Source organism: Talpa occidentalis, unplaced genomic scaffold (assembly GCF_014898055.3).
Source record: "Talpa occidentalis isolate TD23 unplaced genomic scaffold, MPIMG_talOcc4v2.1, whole genome shotgun sequence".
Taxonomy (NCBI): domain Eukaryota; kingdom Metazoa; phylum Chordata; class Mammalia; order Eulipotyphla; family Talpidae; genus Talpa; species Talpa occidentalis.
Genome location: NW_026555331.1, coordinates 83,827,765 through 83,845,206, shown reverse-complemented (window position 1 = coordinate 83,845,206; position 17,442 = coordinate 83,827,765). Strand labels below are relative to the sequence as shown.

Sequence of the window (17,442 nt, the reverse complement as noted above, 5' to 3'; positions counted from 1 at the left end):
AGGAGGGCAGAAAAGCCTGACATTTTTCCCTTACCCTACCCCTCGCACCACCTCCAACTCTCCTCAGCATTAACCACAGACACCAGTTTGGTGTATGCATATCATTCTAAAATATTTGCTGTGCTATCAGAAACTATTTCTAAATTGTCCTTTCACTAATAAAATTGAGGACAAGAGTGAAATTTTTTGTAGTGCTCTTAAGAATAAGAGAGTGGTGAGGTAGGAAGGGAGAAAAGTCATTCATTCAGCAAATATTTATTAGGTGCTTTCTATCTTCCCTCTCCAAAATGCTGAAGATTCATGCATGTTGAATTTCTATTTTGACCGCTAATTGTTTTTTTTTTCCTTTGGTTTTATTTAGGATATGATGTTTCAGCTTCTCCGAGGTCTGGACTTTCTTCATTCTCACCGAGTAGTACATCGTGATCTAAAACCACAGAATATTCTGGTGACCAGCAGTGGACAAATAAAACTGGCTGACTTTGGCCTTGCCCGAATCTACAGTTTTCAGATGGCTCTTACCTCAGTGGTAAGTGAGAGACAGCTGTTCTTTCTTTAAACTTATGTTCCTCTTTCACTTGACAAACTACCCCCATTGTATTTCCCTAGTGTTATTACTGCTCGTGATCAGTTGGTGGATAGAAAGTCTTTGCATTTTTTTTATAACCGGGGTAGGAGGAGAACAGTCTGCTTAGAACTACGGGCACATCCGGTATGGCTTGTTGTGGACAAGACCCATTGCAGAAATAGCCTGTTGCATCTTAGCCACTAGAAAGGAATCAGTTGCAAGTTTCCAAATGTTCTTTGCCATGACTGTTTTAAGAGCTGTATATATAATGTGTGAGGAAACACAGCTCAAGGTCAGGGAAGAGAGAACACCAGGATTATTGACCTGTCTGCAACATCCTGCTTTGAGAAACAGCCAGGGCGCCTGCACAGGTGTGAGAAAGCAGTCCTCTGAATATGTGCTGCTGACTGTGAAGAAGAAATTAAATTTACAGTGAACTTGGATGACCCGTGAACAAGTAGCACCATCTGCCAGGTGAATCTTCATCCAAGCCAAAATAGACAGAGTAAACCCAAGAGCACTGTTTTGGCAAAGAATGACAGTTATGATATCCTGTTCTTTGTCTCATTCAAATACAAAACCATAATAACCATTGACTTCAGTTAGTTTTTATGTCTGCTTATAATCATTGTTTCTGAGATGGATTTTTATAAAATTTTGCACCCAAGATCTAAGGAGAGGCACTTGGAAGTGGGAACTAATAGCCCTTCTCTTTGAAAGACCTATTTTGCATACAGATTCATCATAAATGCAAAAAGTCAAGGAACATCCTGTTGCTGTGTTACTTATTTGGAGCAGAAGTTTGATGTGGAAAATGCTGTTGGTTCAAGGCAGCCTGTAGAAATCACCCTCAGGGCATTAGAATAAGCCTTAAGAAAAGAAATTCTCTTGGGTCAGTATGTCATCTTTCACATGTTGTCCATCTTCAGCCTCAAAGTTGTTCTCAGCCAGAGAGAACAAATGGGGGAGGGGTGTTAAGAAATGTATGGCAGCATCTTTGGTTATCTTAATGACTTGAGGGGGTGGAGGTGGCTGAAGGCAGACTGATACCGAGCACAACAAAGAATTGTTACCCCAAATTCGGATAATACCTTAGCTGATAAATAGAAATTTGGGAATAGAATAGAAAATTCCCTGAGATAACTTACCTGAGGAAAAAATCCAATTTATAGAAGTATTCTGCTTCCCTTCCTCACCTCCACCTTGGAAATAAGGACTCTACAATCTGCATATGTAAATCACTTGCTTTCCCAGCTTTGTATACTTTACCAAAGGCCTCAGAATTTCTAGGTAAGATTTCTTTGTGTATGTTACCATTGTTGAAAGATGGATTCTACTTGTTTCCTCCTTGCTCAGCAATACACCATCTCTTTTGAGAGACAGGATACAAATGTTCGAAGGACATGCCGCAGCTTTGGGCTGGGTCAGGAGAAATCTTGTGTTCTTATATAATCACATCAGAAAGAGTTGAGTTTGTGTGCTTTCCTGGGGGGGTGGGCAGGGGAGGAGAGTGAGGATAGTTTGAGGGCTTCCCTTGGAAGTTGCTGCACATGCTGTTTTGGAGCTCCCCAGAGAAGCCTGACTAAGCTTTGTGATTCCAACAGTATCAGGGTTGCAAAAATAGAAGGAATTGGTCTCCTTGGGTCCATTATTTGAAGGAAGGATAACCTAAAACTATGACACTTTATTTTGATTCCCCAAGTGGACACTAAAAAACATAAATAAAAACAGGAAATCCATTTGGTTTTTGTTTTAATTTTTTTTTTTTTTGGCTTACTGAATTTGAGGAATGATAGCCCAGCTTGTGCATAACATCAATTAACATTCCAGTCTTGCTGAAAGTTGATATGTTCAGACAGGAAAATGTGGACAAATTATTTCAAAGTGGAAAGGGGAAAGGCAATCATAAATGCCTGGTTTTTCAATATCTAATTTGTATTGCATAGTGTTTCTTACGGTGACAAAGAGTAAAAAATATTAGCAAATGGAAAAGACTAGAAAAAATTCAGACTTTATTGAAAGAATTATAGTTGGAATTTAATGTTAGTAATAAAGGGTATGATTCCTACAGGGTACTGCATTAAAATTTTTTCCTGTTTTTTATATATATATATATATTTTTATTTAAAGGAAAAATTCATTTGGTATAATGATATATTGGTTTACACACACATGGTAACAGATAAAGGCTTGGAATTCTTTTCAAAGCGAATGGATATTTATTTTTAGTATTTCTTGAAGAGAAAACGAATATACTCCATTTCCTGGAAATACACATTTTTTAGTGGATTATGTCATACCGGAAGTGGGGATCAACTTCATTTGTGGAATGTTAAAGGAATTACTAGCTCACTGATTCAAATCTAACATCTTACAGCTATGTAAAATGCTAATATATAAAAGTATTAAATTAATACCTATCTTCCAAAATCTGACTCAAAGGGCCCCTTCCGGTACACCCAGCAGAAATTAACCCCCCTTTCCTCCTCAGTTTTTTCACATGCTTTCTGTCTTGTATAATAATTTGGGGGTTTCATTTATCAGGCTTCAAGCTCCTTGAAGGAGTTGACTCTTGGGGTAGAAATTAATTTAGGAAAACCTTTGTAAATCTGGACTACAGTTGTCACTGTAGGTGTGTGGCTTAGAGCCAAATCACTTAGCTTCTTTTCATCTGATAATGGAGGGTTAAATGCCCTTTAGTGCCTAACCATGCCTGCTCCCTGACACTGAAGTTTCTTGGGAGAAAATGGGGTTCTTGCTGCTCAGTACATGTACCCATATAGAGTAAGGGCTGCTTATACTTACTTATTTAGAGGTTATAGAACCAAGTTATGAGTGGTTACAGTGTATGCCCTAGATCCAGGCAAGTAGGACCCTGGCCTGGGTCACACGCCTCAGAGGAGCTTGTACTGGCCCTGTTCCAGCCATGCCTCCCTTCATGGGTCATTCCATCCAGAATGCCAAGGAGACATCATCTAGAGTCTGAGACCCCTGCCACACTCACCTATACCACACTCGGGGCATCGGAACTCTAAAACTACATGGGCTCTTCGCAGGTCTTTCACCCAATGGCAGACTATGCCAGTTGTGTGCTCACTCAAGCCTAAGTGGCAGCTATTTGCAGGTGAATATATGGGCAGTGTGAGCAAGTGGGCTAAAATGTCCATTCATTTGGGTGTGAGGCCATTTGTGTTGCAAAAATGATCTGGGAATGTAAAGAGAAGTGGAGCCTGTTGTACTTAGCATCTGATGTGGGTTACTTTGATCAGAAGAGTTTCTCTGAAACTATGAAAATCAACTTCCGTGAAATGCTCCATTGTGGAGAACCAAAGAGAACATGTTACAGGGAGGTTCTTTCCATTGCAGATAAGTGATATGTAAGAATCATGACTCACACAGTTATATAATCTCTGTGGCAAAAATGTTTCAAGAATATATGTTTACTCAACAGAATGATGACAAGACTAAAATTACAGTCATTCTAAAGGCAACATTCTAAGTACTTCCCAAGTCAAATGCAGTGTATGGTGTGGCTCATTTTTTGTCTGTCAAAATAAGAGCAAAATGGAGATCAACTGCTCTGCAGGCAGTTTTGGTGCAAACAGGAATGACAGGGAGAATCTCGAACTAGCCTGGGGCACCACCCCCAAATAATCATGAAGTACTACGAAAGGTAGGTTAGAGAAGGAAAAATCAAAAGATTTTTGTTTATCATGCAAAAATCTTTATCATTACTTACATTGAACCATACAGCATTGCAGGGCAACACTGTTGCCAATGGATTTGGTGTTTGGGGAACTTCTTATTAACCATTGCATTTTGAAAATGGGGAAACTGAGGCACAGACAGGTAGTTTGTGATCAGATTCAGTCTCAATTCACCGAATGACTGTAAACACTGGAGAATCCAAATTGTTTATTCTGGCTCTCATCCTCTACCACCATTCCCTTCTCCTGTCTTCTCTACTGTGAACTCCAAGACCTCAGGAGTTAGGAAACTATGTCCTGTGCAACTCGGGTTCTACAAAAGCTATCAAGAGGTTCCACAGGTGTTCAACAGTCCATATTTTTTAGAGATTTATTCATCTATGAATACAGGAATTGGGGTACAGGCCAGAGGTGTGGGGGGCGGGGAGAGGATTCACCAGAGGCAGAGTGGAGAACAGAACAAGCAGACTGACTGAAATACACTGCTGAGGGGAGCAGCGGGCGAGCCAGGAGAGGTCTGCTATGCCATGCGGGTAGCTCCCTGGCTGGGGATCAAACTCATGCTGCGGTGGCTGATTGCTTCATAGATCGCGTCTTAACCCCTTGTGCCACCAGGAAGGCCCCAACAGTCCATTTTTTTAAAAATTTGTTTTGTCTTGTTAAAATTTTAATTCAAAAACAATTGGCTTGTGCCACATTTTGACACAATATGTAACACAGACATATAAACATATACCTCCTGATTAACTCACTTTTTATGTAGACCTCAGTATAAGACTTCTGTGCAGTTGTACACACTAGAACATCTTGTAAATGTATCATGACTTAAGAAAAATGAAGCGTTCTCTTGACTGACGCCTCTGTGTGTCCTCTCCTTAAAATCACCCAAGCACACAGTCCTGTGCATGGTGCTGCACTCATTGAATGTGAAGCCACTTTGAGGCCCATCCAGAGCAAACCCAGCAGTTAGAGCCAGTCACTCCCTGGACAGGCACTGGGAAGCTGCCGTGGCTAGAGAGAAGGTTGTTCCTTTTGGGACCTCTGTAACTTCACACCCTGGGATAAAGTCCAGGATTAGCCTGCCTTGAACAAATTTCTGCTCTACAGTGAACAGTATTACAGTGACTTTTCAGTGTATTTGGAGGACCTTTAAGCAATCATTAGACAAAAGGTAGAGTTAGCATTTTTCTTCCAAGTGTCTGTGCCCAACACACATAGTTTGGAGAAAATTTTCACTCTGTACCATAGTGGAAAAGTGAGAAAGGTTTTTGTATCTTTTGGTGACTTAATAAAACTCTCACTAAGCGAGTTGCTTTTCCCTTCTCCAAAGTTCTTTTTTTCTGGGTCATCTTCCCTATTATAAGACATACATGTTCTGAAAACATCTTCCACTCTGTGGAAATCACCAAAACCCACGAGAAAGTAGTAAATATGGGACAACTTTTCTTCAACAACTCCACAAATTGCAAAAATCCACTGGGGGATTTTTTTTATATGGAACTTTTTAAGATTCCCCAAGTTGCTGACTTAACATCATTAATTATGAACAAATTCTTTTAAATATCTAATTCCTTACATCCCCTTCTAGGCAGCTAGCAATAGAGGGTTTCCTACTCTGTTCTCCAAATTGGTAGCAAGAAACTGTATTCAGAAACTTTTTGATAGCCTAGAGGATAAAATTAATAAAAAGAAGTTTTGGCATTCAGTTAACAAATAATTATTGATTACTTACCATGTGCCAGGCACTGTTAATGAACCTGAGAGATGCTGGTGAATAGAAATGGGCAAAGTTTTTGCTCTCATAATCAGAACAAAAAAATAGTTATTAATCATAGTCACACAGAGAACTGTGTAGCTAGAAATGGAGGTAAGGGCTACAAAGGAACACAGTTCTATGAGGGCCTATAACTCAGAAACTCATTAGACTGAGGGTCAGGGAAACCCTCCCTATTCTTTCATGCCAGAATGTGAGATGCCCAGAAGTCACCAGCATCTTCTCTCGATGCTGCCTGGATGTGGCCCCATGGATGCTTGCCTCATGCAATCTGGGCTTATTTTCTGTTTATATTTGAAATAACTCATTGTACAGGACCCAGTTGGCAAGTGACAAAGTGAAGCAGGACCAGACATTGGGGAACAATGTCATCTTTTACAGGGGAAAATAAATTGTTTATGCTTGTTTCCTCTTCGTGCGTGTTGTATTTACTATGGAGACCTGGCAGGGTTTGTGCCTGGGCTTGGACAGCCGAGTTGCTCCCACAGAAGCCTGCAGACGCTGCCAGTGCATACTGAGTAAATCAAAGCAAGAGCATTACATGAGTATAATGGAAAAAAACCAAAGCCCAGGCGCCTCAGCACCTCTACAAAAGTACAGGACACACCTCTGAAGCCGGAAAGACTTCTGTGCACCCTCCCTGCTCAACATCTCCTTGACATGACACAACCAGGTCTGTTTTGTGAAAACTTCCAGTTGCCAGTACATATATCATAGTTAACAATGGAGTGTTTGTGCCAGTTTCGTTTTCACTTTCACCAGTGAGGGAAGTGGAACACAATGGGGCAGTGCACAGAGCTGGGAACAGGACACGTTTTCTTTAGGATTCCCAGGGCTGGGTACGTGGAAAAAGTGAGAGCCAAAACAAACATGAAAACCCATCCAGATCCTCTGTTAAGCATTCTCAGCAGTAATAAAACACATTTTGAGCTGCCATCTGATAGGTTAACTCTGCCTCCACGGTGAAGGCAAATATTGATGACCACTGGGAAAATTTCTCCCATGTAGAAAGATAATATATTCCATACTGTACAGAAAGCTGCTGAAAGTGTGTGCACCTGTGTGTGGGTATTGGCACCAAGTATACTTGTGAAGTTAATCAAATGACTGCTTTCCTTGTTTATAAAAGATAGTCATTCATTTGACTCACCTAGTTGTAGCTCCTTCATAAATGCTCACTGTCGTAAATTAATTCTGGACAAAAACAGTTTAACTGTAAGGCAGTTGCTTTGGAGGATGAGGATGGTTTACTCAGAGAGAACGGGCAGGATGTTCTTTGCTTCCTCCATATATCTGTTCGACCATCAAGTCCTATCAAGGTATATTATACAGTGGGTCTAGTTGCTTATTAGTTGTTTTTTTTTTTTTTTAAATATCCCACTATGTAGACATACTATATGATGCCCTTCAAATCTCAGAAACTTGAGGCCAAGTTTAAGTGCAAAGACCAACCATTGTCTTAAAATTGACAAGATCAAATGCTTTAGAGAGGTTTTGCAACCTAAAGTTTTCTCAGAGATCCAGAAGATCGGGGCGGGGGAGGGGGGCGAGGCGGGGAATGTTGTTCTTACATAACATTCTTAGGAGCATATGCCTTTTTGCCTGGTTCGAGTCTAGTCTGGCTTTTTTTTTTTTTTTAAATAATTCCAACTTCTTTAAATTTGATTAACTCTATCATTGTGGTAGGTTTATTCAAAGCGAGTGTGAGAACAATCTTTAGAATTGAATATAAAACAATGTTTCTATACCTTGGATTTTTACATCTTCTAATTCTGTATGTGAACATCCTGTGTTTTATTGACTTACAGGGAAGGGCAGCAGTATCTTCCTTTTGCTTGGACATCGATAGTTTCATAGTGCAAATTCCTAAGTCAAAATACATTATCGAAATTCTCTTATGTTGGACATACCCATTTTTATTCAAGTACTGTCTCATCAATCCAAATTTTACAGTGTTTTTCACAGTGCCTTCTAGTGACATGGTAGATACTTAGTAAATACATGGTAAATGCATGAAACAAGTCCTCATGATTCTTCAGTGCCAAAAGAATGAACTTTAAACTGTAGTATGCTGGCATATAAAGTTTTTTTGCACCCAGTCCCAACCTCCCATCTGTCCTTCCAATACCACCACCACCCACACACCATCCAGAACACCTTATGCATATTCTTTATCCTCTTAACACCATCAATTTTCTCACTACTCTTTGAACTTAATTAAGTTCTTTCATAATTCCCTGCTTTCACAAATGAATCAATGAATAAATTTCTAACACTGCATTTTCCATGTTGCTGTTGGTGCCATTGCATCATCAATTATAAGCATCTAAAGTTTTTTTATTTGTTTTAGACGCAACTTGAGGCTAATCTTCCCAATTGCCTGCGTCACTCCCTGATAGTAACTTGAACTCTGAGGGTGTAACATTTACACTTTGAATGTCTGTCTGGGCAACCATTCATAACCTTCAGATAATGATTGTCTTTCATCACTTCTTATTCAAGATCATGAAACTTCTTATACCTCCCCATTCTGTGCACTCATATTTTCTGCATGATATGTTTTAGTTAAAAATTAAGATTTGGGGGTTTGGGGGTGGGGGACCCAGAGTGTCACAGAAAAAGGTTGAAAATGTCTGCATTGTACAGTGTTTCTTTTAGTCATTTTATTTAGTCCTCTTGAGTCCTTCAGAAGGTTAGGTATATGTTTCCATTCATCTGTACAGATGAACAAAAGTTAAGTCCATTACTTTGTAATGCTGGATTTTCTTTCATATTTTATTGTCCTTATTGCCTATCTTTCTAATTTATTTCTAAATAATGCTCCCTGGGCTTATGAGCCATTCTGTTATTACTCTTGCTTTTTTGTTTTCTTTGGGAATGGAAGAACACAATGAGTGACGTTGTTGTACCCAGCATCTATAAGAATACTGATGATTTTTAAACTCCTCATAAATTTGAGTGTTAAACTTTACAGTCAGCTGTGGAAGAATAATCTACCTTCAGGTCTCAGGGAAACATCCAAAAGAATGGAGGAGAAAGCGTAGGAGAATTTATTTTAGCGCTGCTCATATATTTATTTTGAAGGCTGGCAGAATCTAAAAGTGGGACTATAAATGTAACAACTCAACCATAAAAACCCCAAAATTACTGGGAAAAAAATCTCTACTGCTTTTGGTTTTGGGTGCTAATAAAAAGTTATAAGATCTCTATTCTTCTACTTCTTTGATTCTTTTTTATTTCTAAAATTCTCTACCCCTTTCCTTCCTATTTTTATTTTAATATAACATTGTAAAGGTTGCAGTGCCTTGAAATGTATGAAAGTGTTTTGTGAATATTTGCTGGTGTTCAGTTGATAGATTTCATAATGACATTAAATACTATCTGCACCTTATGTAACACTGGGTGATTTCAGTGAGGTGGGGACTGCACATGGTATCAGTTCTTGTGGGAAAATATGCTTCAGTGGCTTACTGGCATTGCTCTTGGAATGTGGCATTTAAAAGTACCTTTTTACAGTGGGAAAGAATTCTGTCAAGAATAAACAGTCTGACCTTGCTAAATGGGCCAAAGTCTAACTGTAACCTAGTTCCAGAAAACTAGCTTTTACTAGTTCAGAAAAAGCAGATTACAAAAATTACAACTAAAACTTTATAGCGAATGGAATAATGATGGTCTTCACACATATTCATGAAAATTTCTGTATTTGGCTGTAAAATTCCACTTTTGCAGAATGGATGAAAGATCAGGACTACAGTTAGTCAAAAGCAGGTTTTCTTTTTCCTGGAAAGAGAAGACAGGCTTCCAGAAAGGAGCTGTGGGAAGGGCTCCATAGCATGGCCCATCAGTGGAAAACCAGCGGACACAGGATGGGGGGGGGGGCGTGACGGAGTAAAAGTTGCCACTGACTTCCCATTGCCCACAGATTTAAAAGTTTTTGTATATTGAGCTCTGGAATGCAAGTCTGTTCCTAACCTGTCTCTCCATCCCTACTTCCCAGCCACCCCTCACCCTTCCACAACACCCCTGTGATCTTGCCACTCAAGACTTCTCTCCTCCTGCTTGAAACTACACGCCACTGGGGTTTGTGCCTTCCTATGATTACACGTTCTCCTCTCAGCTTAAATTGTTTTCTTCTCAACCTCACAAACTCCTATTCATTCTTCAAGGTTCAATGCAAATGCCACCTCTTCCCTGAAGTCAGCCTGATCAGCTTAGACATTTCCTCTTCTGTTCACTTTTGATTTGCCTTTAGTACGGTAAGCCATCATATGGCAGTATCCGTATTTGTTTGCCCTTTGTCTTCGATTTTAAAAGAGTAATGTTGGAAAATATCCATTTCAGCACTCGGTACTGCTCTGTGAGTATTGTAGCATGTGTTCTTGTGTTTAGTGAAATGGATTTCTGAGTAAAAGAAATTGAGGGAAGTTGAGTCCGGGTATAAAGAGTGAAGTTAGGAAGCGATGCCTTCCCCTGAATACTAGCTTTCCTGAAAGGTGCTGTTACATCTTGTATCTACGGCCATTCTGAAATTTCATTACCAAGAATCAAACTTGTCTTGTTAGTCACTTTCATTGCTCAATCCTGTGTTTATGTTTAAATGCTATTCTAAATAAAACAAGGTCTTGATTGTTTTTACCCAGATTCATTACTAGCTGGTTGGGTGTAATGGGAATATGCTGGATCTTGATGTAGGTTGAAATCATGATGTTAAATGACTAATTTATCAATGATAACTTAAATTGGGGGATTTTTAAATGAAATTATAGTGAACATTAAATCTTTCTAAAAAGCAATATAACTTTAAGAAAGCTATTATATATGACTTTTTAAAAAAATCTAATGGGGGGCCTCCCCGGTGGCGCAGCGGTTGAGCGCTGGGTTGCGAAGCTGCCCGCAGCCTCTGCAGCGCCGTTTCAATCCCCGGCTACTCCCCGGCCACCGGAGGAGGGTCCCACATGGTGTCACCCTCCTGCGCTTCCGACTGTACCCAGTGCTTGTATAAATAAATAAATAAATAAATAAATAAATAAATAAATCTTTAAAAAAAATCTAATGGGTAAAGTAGATTAATCCAGTACTTTGAAGTTAAGCTGTGGTAAAGGTTTTTCAATATAGCCTCTGCAATGTTAAAACAAATTTTAATAGATTAAGGTGCAGTTTGAATGCTTTCCTAGATTCTATATTTTATGTAAAGTAACTTACTCTATTTGGTTGTTCTCATTCTTATAGGATGTACATACAAAAGTAGTAGGAAATGTCCATTTGACAACAGGATTGAGCCTGGGGATGGGGTTGAAAGCAAGGGTAGAGGTGGTCTAGTAGATGGTGGTGGGTTGTATTTAAATTATCACTTGTGTAGGTAAAAAAAATTAAAAGTACTTATGTCTAGAAAAGGTAAGACTTACAGGCCTTTTTCATACCCTAATGCAAATTGGTCACTAGCATGCCTTTTACTGGCAAGTTGAGGTTAAAAATGAAACACAGTATTTAAGGTTTTGGCAAGATTAACTCCCAATCCTTTTGAAGTATGACAAATTTCAAGTGTGAACTTTCTTTAGTAATTTTTTAGCAGGTCAAAATATAATTTTTGTCTTTTCTTTGTACCTTTTACTCTATCTTTATTCCTTAAAGGGTTCCTGGGCAGGACATGGAACTGAAATATCATATTTAAATGTCATATTGCTGCTTCTATACCTGCAGTATAAATTGATTTTGTGTTTTTCATCAGTTTTTTTCCCTATTGTTGCCTTATGTGCTCCTATATTTCAAATTATCAATTTTCCCATTATCATCAATTTCCCAATAACAAATATTGTTATTCCTATCATACTTAAGAAAATTTGATATTCATTGCATATTTTAAATGCCCAGTAATTATAACATCCATTTGCTCTGTAATTTTATCTTTATGATTTTCTTATCAGGAGACAGTATTTTAAAGAGAAGTAGCACTGTTTTGTAAGATTATAGTTCACCAAATCCAGAAGGGTTTTCTGCATTCTTCTTTATATATTCCTTAGTAGCATTTGTATACACTAGTCACTCCTCTCATTAAGCCACCCTTAATGAAGTAATAACAACCATTAACAGTTTGGTGAATGAATTTTCATGCCTTTTACTATGAGTGCGTGCGCATGCACTCAGACACAGTATACATACACACGGGTTATTTTTGTTTCTTTGGGGTATTTTGTTTACTCTTTTTCATTTAATTTAATTTATGCATGCTTCCATATTTCACATATAGCCTGTTTATTCTTTTTCTTACCCTCACTGTGTGAGGTTGCACATTTTTAACCAGTCTCCTAAGATGGCTTCTCATTTTTTGACTACAGTGAACCTCCTTGGGCTTCCATCTTTTCAACCAAATACTAATTGCACTGTGCAATAAGCTTCAAGATATGGCAGTACCGGGACAAAAAACAAAGAGTATGCACATTTAACAATTTGATAATGTCAACTTGTTCTCCAAAATGGTTTCACTTCTCTTACCTCCTCAACAGAATGCGATTGAATTCTACTTCATCTCTTTAAGTGTCTCTAGTGATTACCTTTGCTTACCCTGCCTGCTCCTCCTGCCCCCTAAGAAAGCATACTAAATGTTCACACTTTTATCCTCTCTCAGATCTTACCCATGTCCATGACTTTGACTTCAGCTTTCATCTCCTTGCATGGGCACCTCCCCTGGGTCCTCTCTCAGTGATGAGAGGCCCTCAGTCCCACTTTTCCTTCACATCTTTGCCTGGTATCACAGAAACCAGGGCAAGGAAACAAAACTTGACCAAAAAAGCCATTCGCAAGCTTCTGCTCCCAGGAAATTCTGCTTCATTTTCCTTTCTTTAATTTTATTAATATTAATAGTAATCACTAAAACTTGAATCATCAGTTTTTTCTGGATCCATTTATATCAGCATGCATTTGGTTACAAGCACAGAACACTCAATCAAGAGTGGGCTTGAATAATTGTAAATTTTTAATCTGACTTTAAAAGTTTGGAGAGAAATCATTCTGCAGTTAGTATAATTGCTCAGTGGTGCCATCTTAGTTCCTATAACCAAACATTCAGAAAATTCCACTCTTTTCTCCTCAGTGAGTTGATTATGTCTCATGGTTTCATGGTGGCTGCTGCATCTTTAAGCACCAAATCCTCATGTAAGTTTTCTAAGCATGAATAAGGAATTGGGGCCAAGCCGGGTTTCACTGCCTCTTTGGTCTGGGAAGACAGTCTTTTTACAAAAACCCTCTCCAGACTTTCACTTATGTTTCATCTTCCAGAACTGGGTGATATACCCTCCCATAAACTTTCGGGTAAGCATATTGCTACCCAAACAAATTAGGTTCTGGTAGGGGAAGAGGGAATGTTACGGGGTACACATTCAACTAGGAACCTCCTCAAGGCAGGGGGGATCCCTTATGGATAGAAGCTTATACTCTTGGTTCCTTTCAGGAGCGTACAGATATGTTCAGTGATCTTTAATAAAATCTTTTATGAAGTACAGTGCTTTTTCTCTCTGTGCTCCATATATGATAAAAAGAGAAAACTTCTAAATTTTATAATGTTGATTAGGTTACAAATGAATACTTACCACACTATGATTTCTTACGTTTTTTAATAATAATAAATAGTCAACACTTTTGGGGGCACCAGGAATCTCCAAGTAGTCTACCTCTATGGAGTCATTATCTTCACATGCAAATTCAGTTAGATATGTCAGGCACTAAGTATGTTTTTTAAGATAGGGAAGCAGTAAGAGCTGTTTTGTGCAACTAATTGCCTTTTAAAAGACATACTATGTAATTTATATTATTTTATATATTATTTGTATGTAATATATTGCATCAACATATTTTTGTAATTTATGTTACTTAAATATACTTACTATTTATTAATACATTTATGTTTCTGAATTATTCCTAATTGCATTTAAAAGCATGTATGTATGTGTAAGTCTGGAGTTGCCACTCCATCTCTTATCTAGCCCAATAAAACTAAGTGAATCCAAGAGGCAAACATTGTTAGACTGGGATGAGTCGGGATGCTGCTCAGAGTGGTGATTTTTGAGCCAAGTCTTTGGAATAAGAAGCTGTTTGCCTGCCTTCTGGGTGAAGAACTGGGGAAGAGCAGAGCACAGTACATATATTGGTAAGCAGGGTGTTTGGGGAGAATGTGATCTGTTTCTTTGTTTTCTGTTTGGGTTTTGTTTTAGAAGAGACTCTTGTGCAATGTGATTGCATTGATAGGAAAGATTTGGCATAAATTAAGAAACTGCTAGCAGTGAATTCAATATGGAGGCTGTTTTAAGAGTCATATGCTGGGGGCTGAATGAAGGCAGGAAAAGGAAAGGAGAGAAACTGGAAATAGCTGTCAATCCAAAGAAAAGTGGAAAAGTATGACCATGCCAAGGTGTAATTCGAAATTTATCTTTTATGAAAAACACAAAAAATAGGGCCTCCCCAGTGGCACAGCGGTTGAGCGCTGGGTTGCGAAGCTGCCTGCAGCCTCTGCAGCGCCAGTTCGATCCCCGGCTGCTCCCCGGCCACCAGAGGAGGGTCCCACATGGCGCGCAGACATCTCCTGCCGCCCGCTGCTCCCCTCAGCAGTGTACTTCGGTTCTTCTGCCTGCTTTGCTCCCCGCTCTGGCTCTGGTGAATTCTCTCACCCTCCCGCGCTTCTGACTGTACCCAGTGCTTGTATAAATAATAAATAAATAAATCTTTAAAAAAAAAAACCACAAAAAATAAAAAGTGACACTTCTGTAGTCATAATTCACTTCGTAATGCACTATTGTGTATAATAATATAGATAGAGGCTCAAGATATAATAGCCACTATTGATGCAATCATTACTGTTCTAATTGCCAATTGTATAAATACATATAGTGATTTAGCTTGATATGAACATTTCCATCCAAAATGGAATAGACTCTATAAGGACTCTGCATAAGACCTCTCCCTAGTGGTGTGAGTCAGAAACTTTCTAATGGTTTAATGTTTACTCCAATTTCAGTTAAGACAAATCTGTCATAAAATGACTTTTTTTTTTTATTTACAATCAGGGTCTTTTTCTAAAACATGTCTTTTCATCAGGACTTAAGTGACAGATGCTTTAGCTTATTGGGCCTAAAGACCTAGTAACATGGATATGTTCTATCTAATTAGCCACCTGTCTTTCTGTTTCTCCTTTTTCATCCCCATAATCCAGCTTTTGCTAAAGTTGGCAAATTATATACCTCACATGTGGTCATTATATGACTAAACTCTAATGAGGGTTATGTAATGTAAACAGCCACAAAATACCATAATTCACTCTTTTCATTAGAGAACACGCACCTTGAGGGAAGAAACCGGGCATCACATATATTATGCTCACTAAATAGTAATTGGTAATGATGATCTACTTTTAAGATGTTTATGTCCATTATAAAAGTAATATATACTCATTATAGGCAAATTTGTGTGGTCTTGGTTTATCTCCTCCATTCTCATGGTTCAGCTTGTCCTTTCATTTTAAAAAATATAGGGTTAGCATGGATTTGTTTTTGTTTTCAAAGTCAGAAAATCAAAGTGAGGTTTAAAAGAAAGATGTAAATAAAGGAAAGTGTAGAATACTTTTTTAGCCTTTTGTTAGATTATTGTCTTCGTCGGGCTGCTTAACTTCATCTTTCTTCCCTCACTACTCCTAAGGAACAACAAGTTTAGAAATTAGATGTTGAACATAATTCTACTAAGAACCTATTGAGTTTAAGGATTTTTTTTAAAACTAAATAAAAATTTTACCAAAATACCATATACTTGATAATGCCCCTGTTGGGTCCACATGTTGATTTGGAAGAGTTTAGGAAGACACCAAAATTTAAAACATTATAAATCTGTTGTTCTTTGTAATATTGCTTTTGTTTATCGTGTGTGTGTGTGTGTGTTTGTGTGTGTGTGTGTTTTCTATATCTCATCTCATCAGGTATTAATGGTGAATAAATAGTTCACACCCTTCCAAGAGAATGAGTCCTTTCTTTTCTTTAAACAGTGACTCCATTGATCCTATTTAGAGCTTCTCCCCTTGTTTCTGTCTTCCTTCTTGGCAACATTGTCTTTGAAGTTTTAAATTGATTCAGGTGTTCCTGGAATATTACTTTTTCTTTTACACCATTTTCAACTAAACGCAAAGAGATTTTTCTTTTTCCAAAAATCTTGCTTCATTCAAGAGACAGTACTTAATGCACAGTGATTGAGGGAACAGATTCTAGGAGCAGACCTCTTATTTGAAACTAACCTGGCTACTTAGCAAGCTATGTGGCCTTAAGTAAATAAATTCTTTAGCCTGTTTGGGTTTCTTACTTTATAAAATAGAGAAAATAATCATACCACTGTATAGGGTTGTTGTAGGAATTAAACAAGTTTATGCATGAAATAACAGTATAGTATACTATAGAGTCTTATATTCAAATTACATAGTAATATATTCATCTCTGTGCCTGAACACGAAGGCAGGTACACAAATAAGTACAACCAATTAAACCACGTTCCTACTTATTACCATTTATTTTGGGACAACTTATATTAGAATTTAGGTCACTAATACCTAAGGGAGACATTTTCTCCTCTTTTATTATTATTTGTTTCTCAAAAGAGAATTTTTCTAGGATTCCTGAAATAAGTAGGTTAAGGTAAATTTCTTTCCACTGTAAGTATTCTTTAAATAGTGCTAATGTTTGGGGAAAAAAAAATACATTCTTAGCGCAAACACATATTTGGTCTTCGAGTACAGAGAATTAGATGTGCAAATTCTAATTTTCACTCAGGGGCTAAGAATGGATGAGCATGCTGTTATGAATGAACTGCTTAGGCAGTATAAACTGTCCAGCTTGCAGGCACCATCTCTCAGTATGAGATCTGAGACCAGAAAGTTACTGCTGTGTTTTCAGTCCTTGCTCCCTGCTTATTTTCACCTAAGAGGCAAGTTGCTGAAAGTAGAAGAAAAACTGAGTTTTGACCCTACAGCTCAAACCTCATGATTGTACTTTTCTTCTTGACCACCTGCAGGACAAACTCCAGAAAGATAAGGGGAAAAAATGTCACGAAGAACATGTTCTTTATTTAATCTCTGTGGAGAGGAAGGTAAATGACTGAAAAGTAACAATTTCTACGTTATGAAAGCAAATTCCTTTCCTTACTGTAGTCAAAATGGGCCTTTTAATCTTATTTCTAGACTAAACCATTTTTGTAATTCAGTTATCACTTTCTCTTGGGGTAGGTGCTTAGCAGTTAATATTCAGAATGTTTCATTTCCCAAATAGGTTAGATTCTTTCCTGGTCAATAAGTATTTCATTGTGCCATAGATTAAGAATTAATGTCACAAATAACATACACTTCTTTCTCATAGTCTGCTTAAGAT

At 38.1% G+C, this 17,442-nt stretch overlaps 1 protein-coding gene across 3 annotated transcripts in view; it reads left to right on the top strand.

Moving 5' to 3' along the window:
- CDK6 (cyclin dependent kinase 6) overlaps window positions 1-17,442 on the top strand; it is a 225,163-nt gene that overhangs the window by 112,033 nt on the left and 95,688 nt on the right. For all 3 annotated transcript variants that reach the window (XM_037507918.2, XM_054692343.1, XM_054692342.1), the window contains exon 4: window positions 362-529. In XM_037507918.2, coding sequence (XP_037363815.1) covers window positions 362-529 — 168 coding nt within the window. The remainder of the gene's footprint in view (window positions 1-361; window positions 530-17,442) is intronic.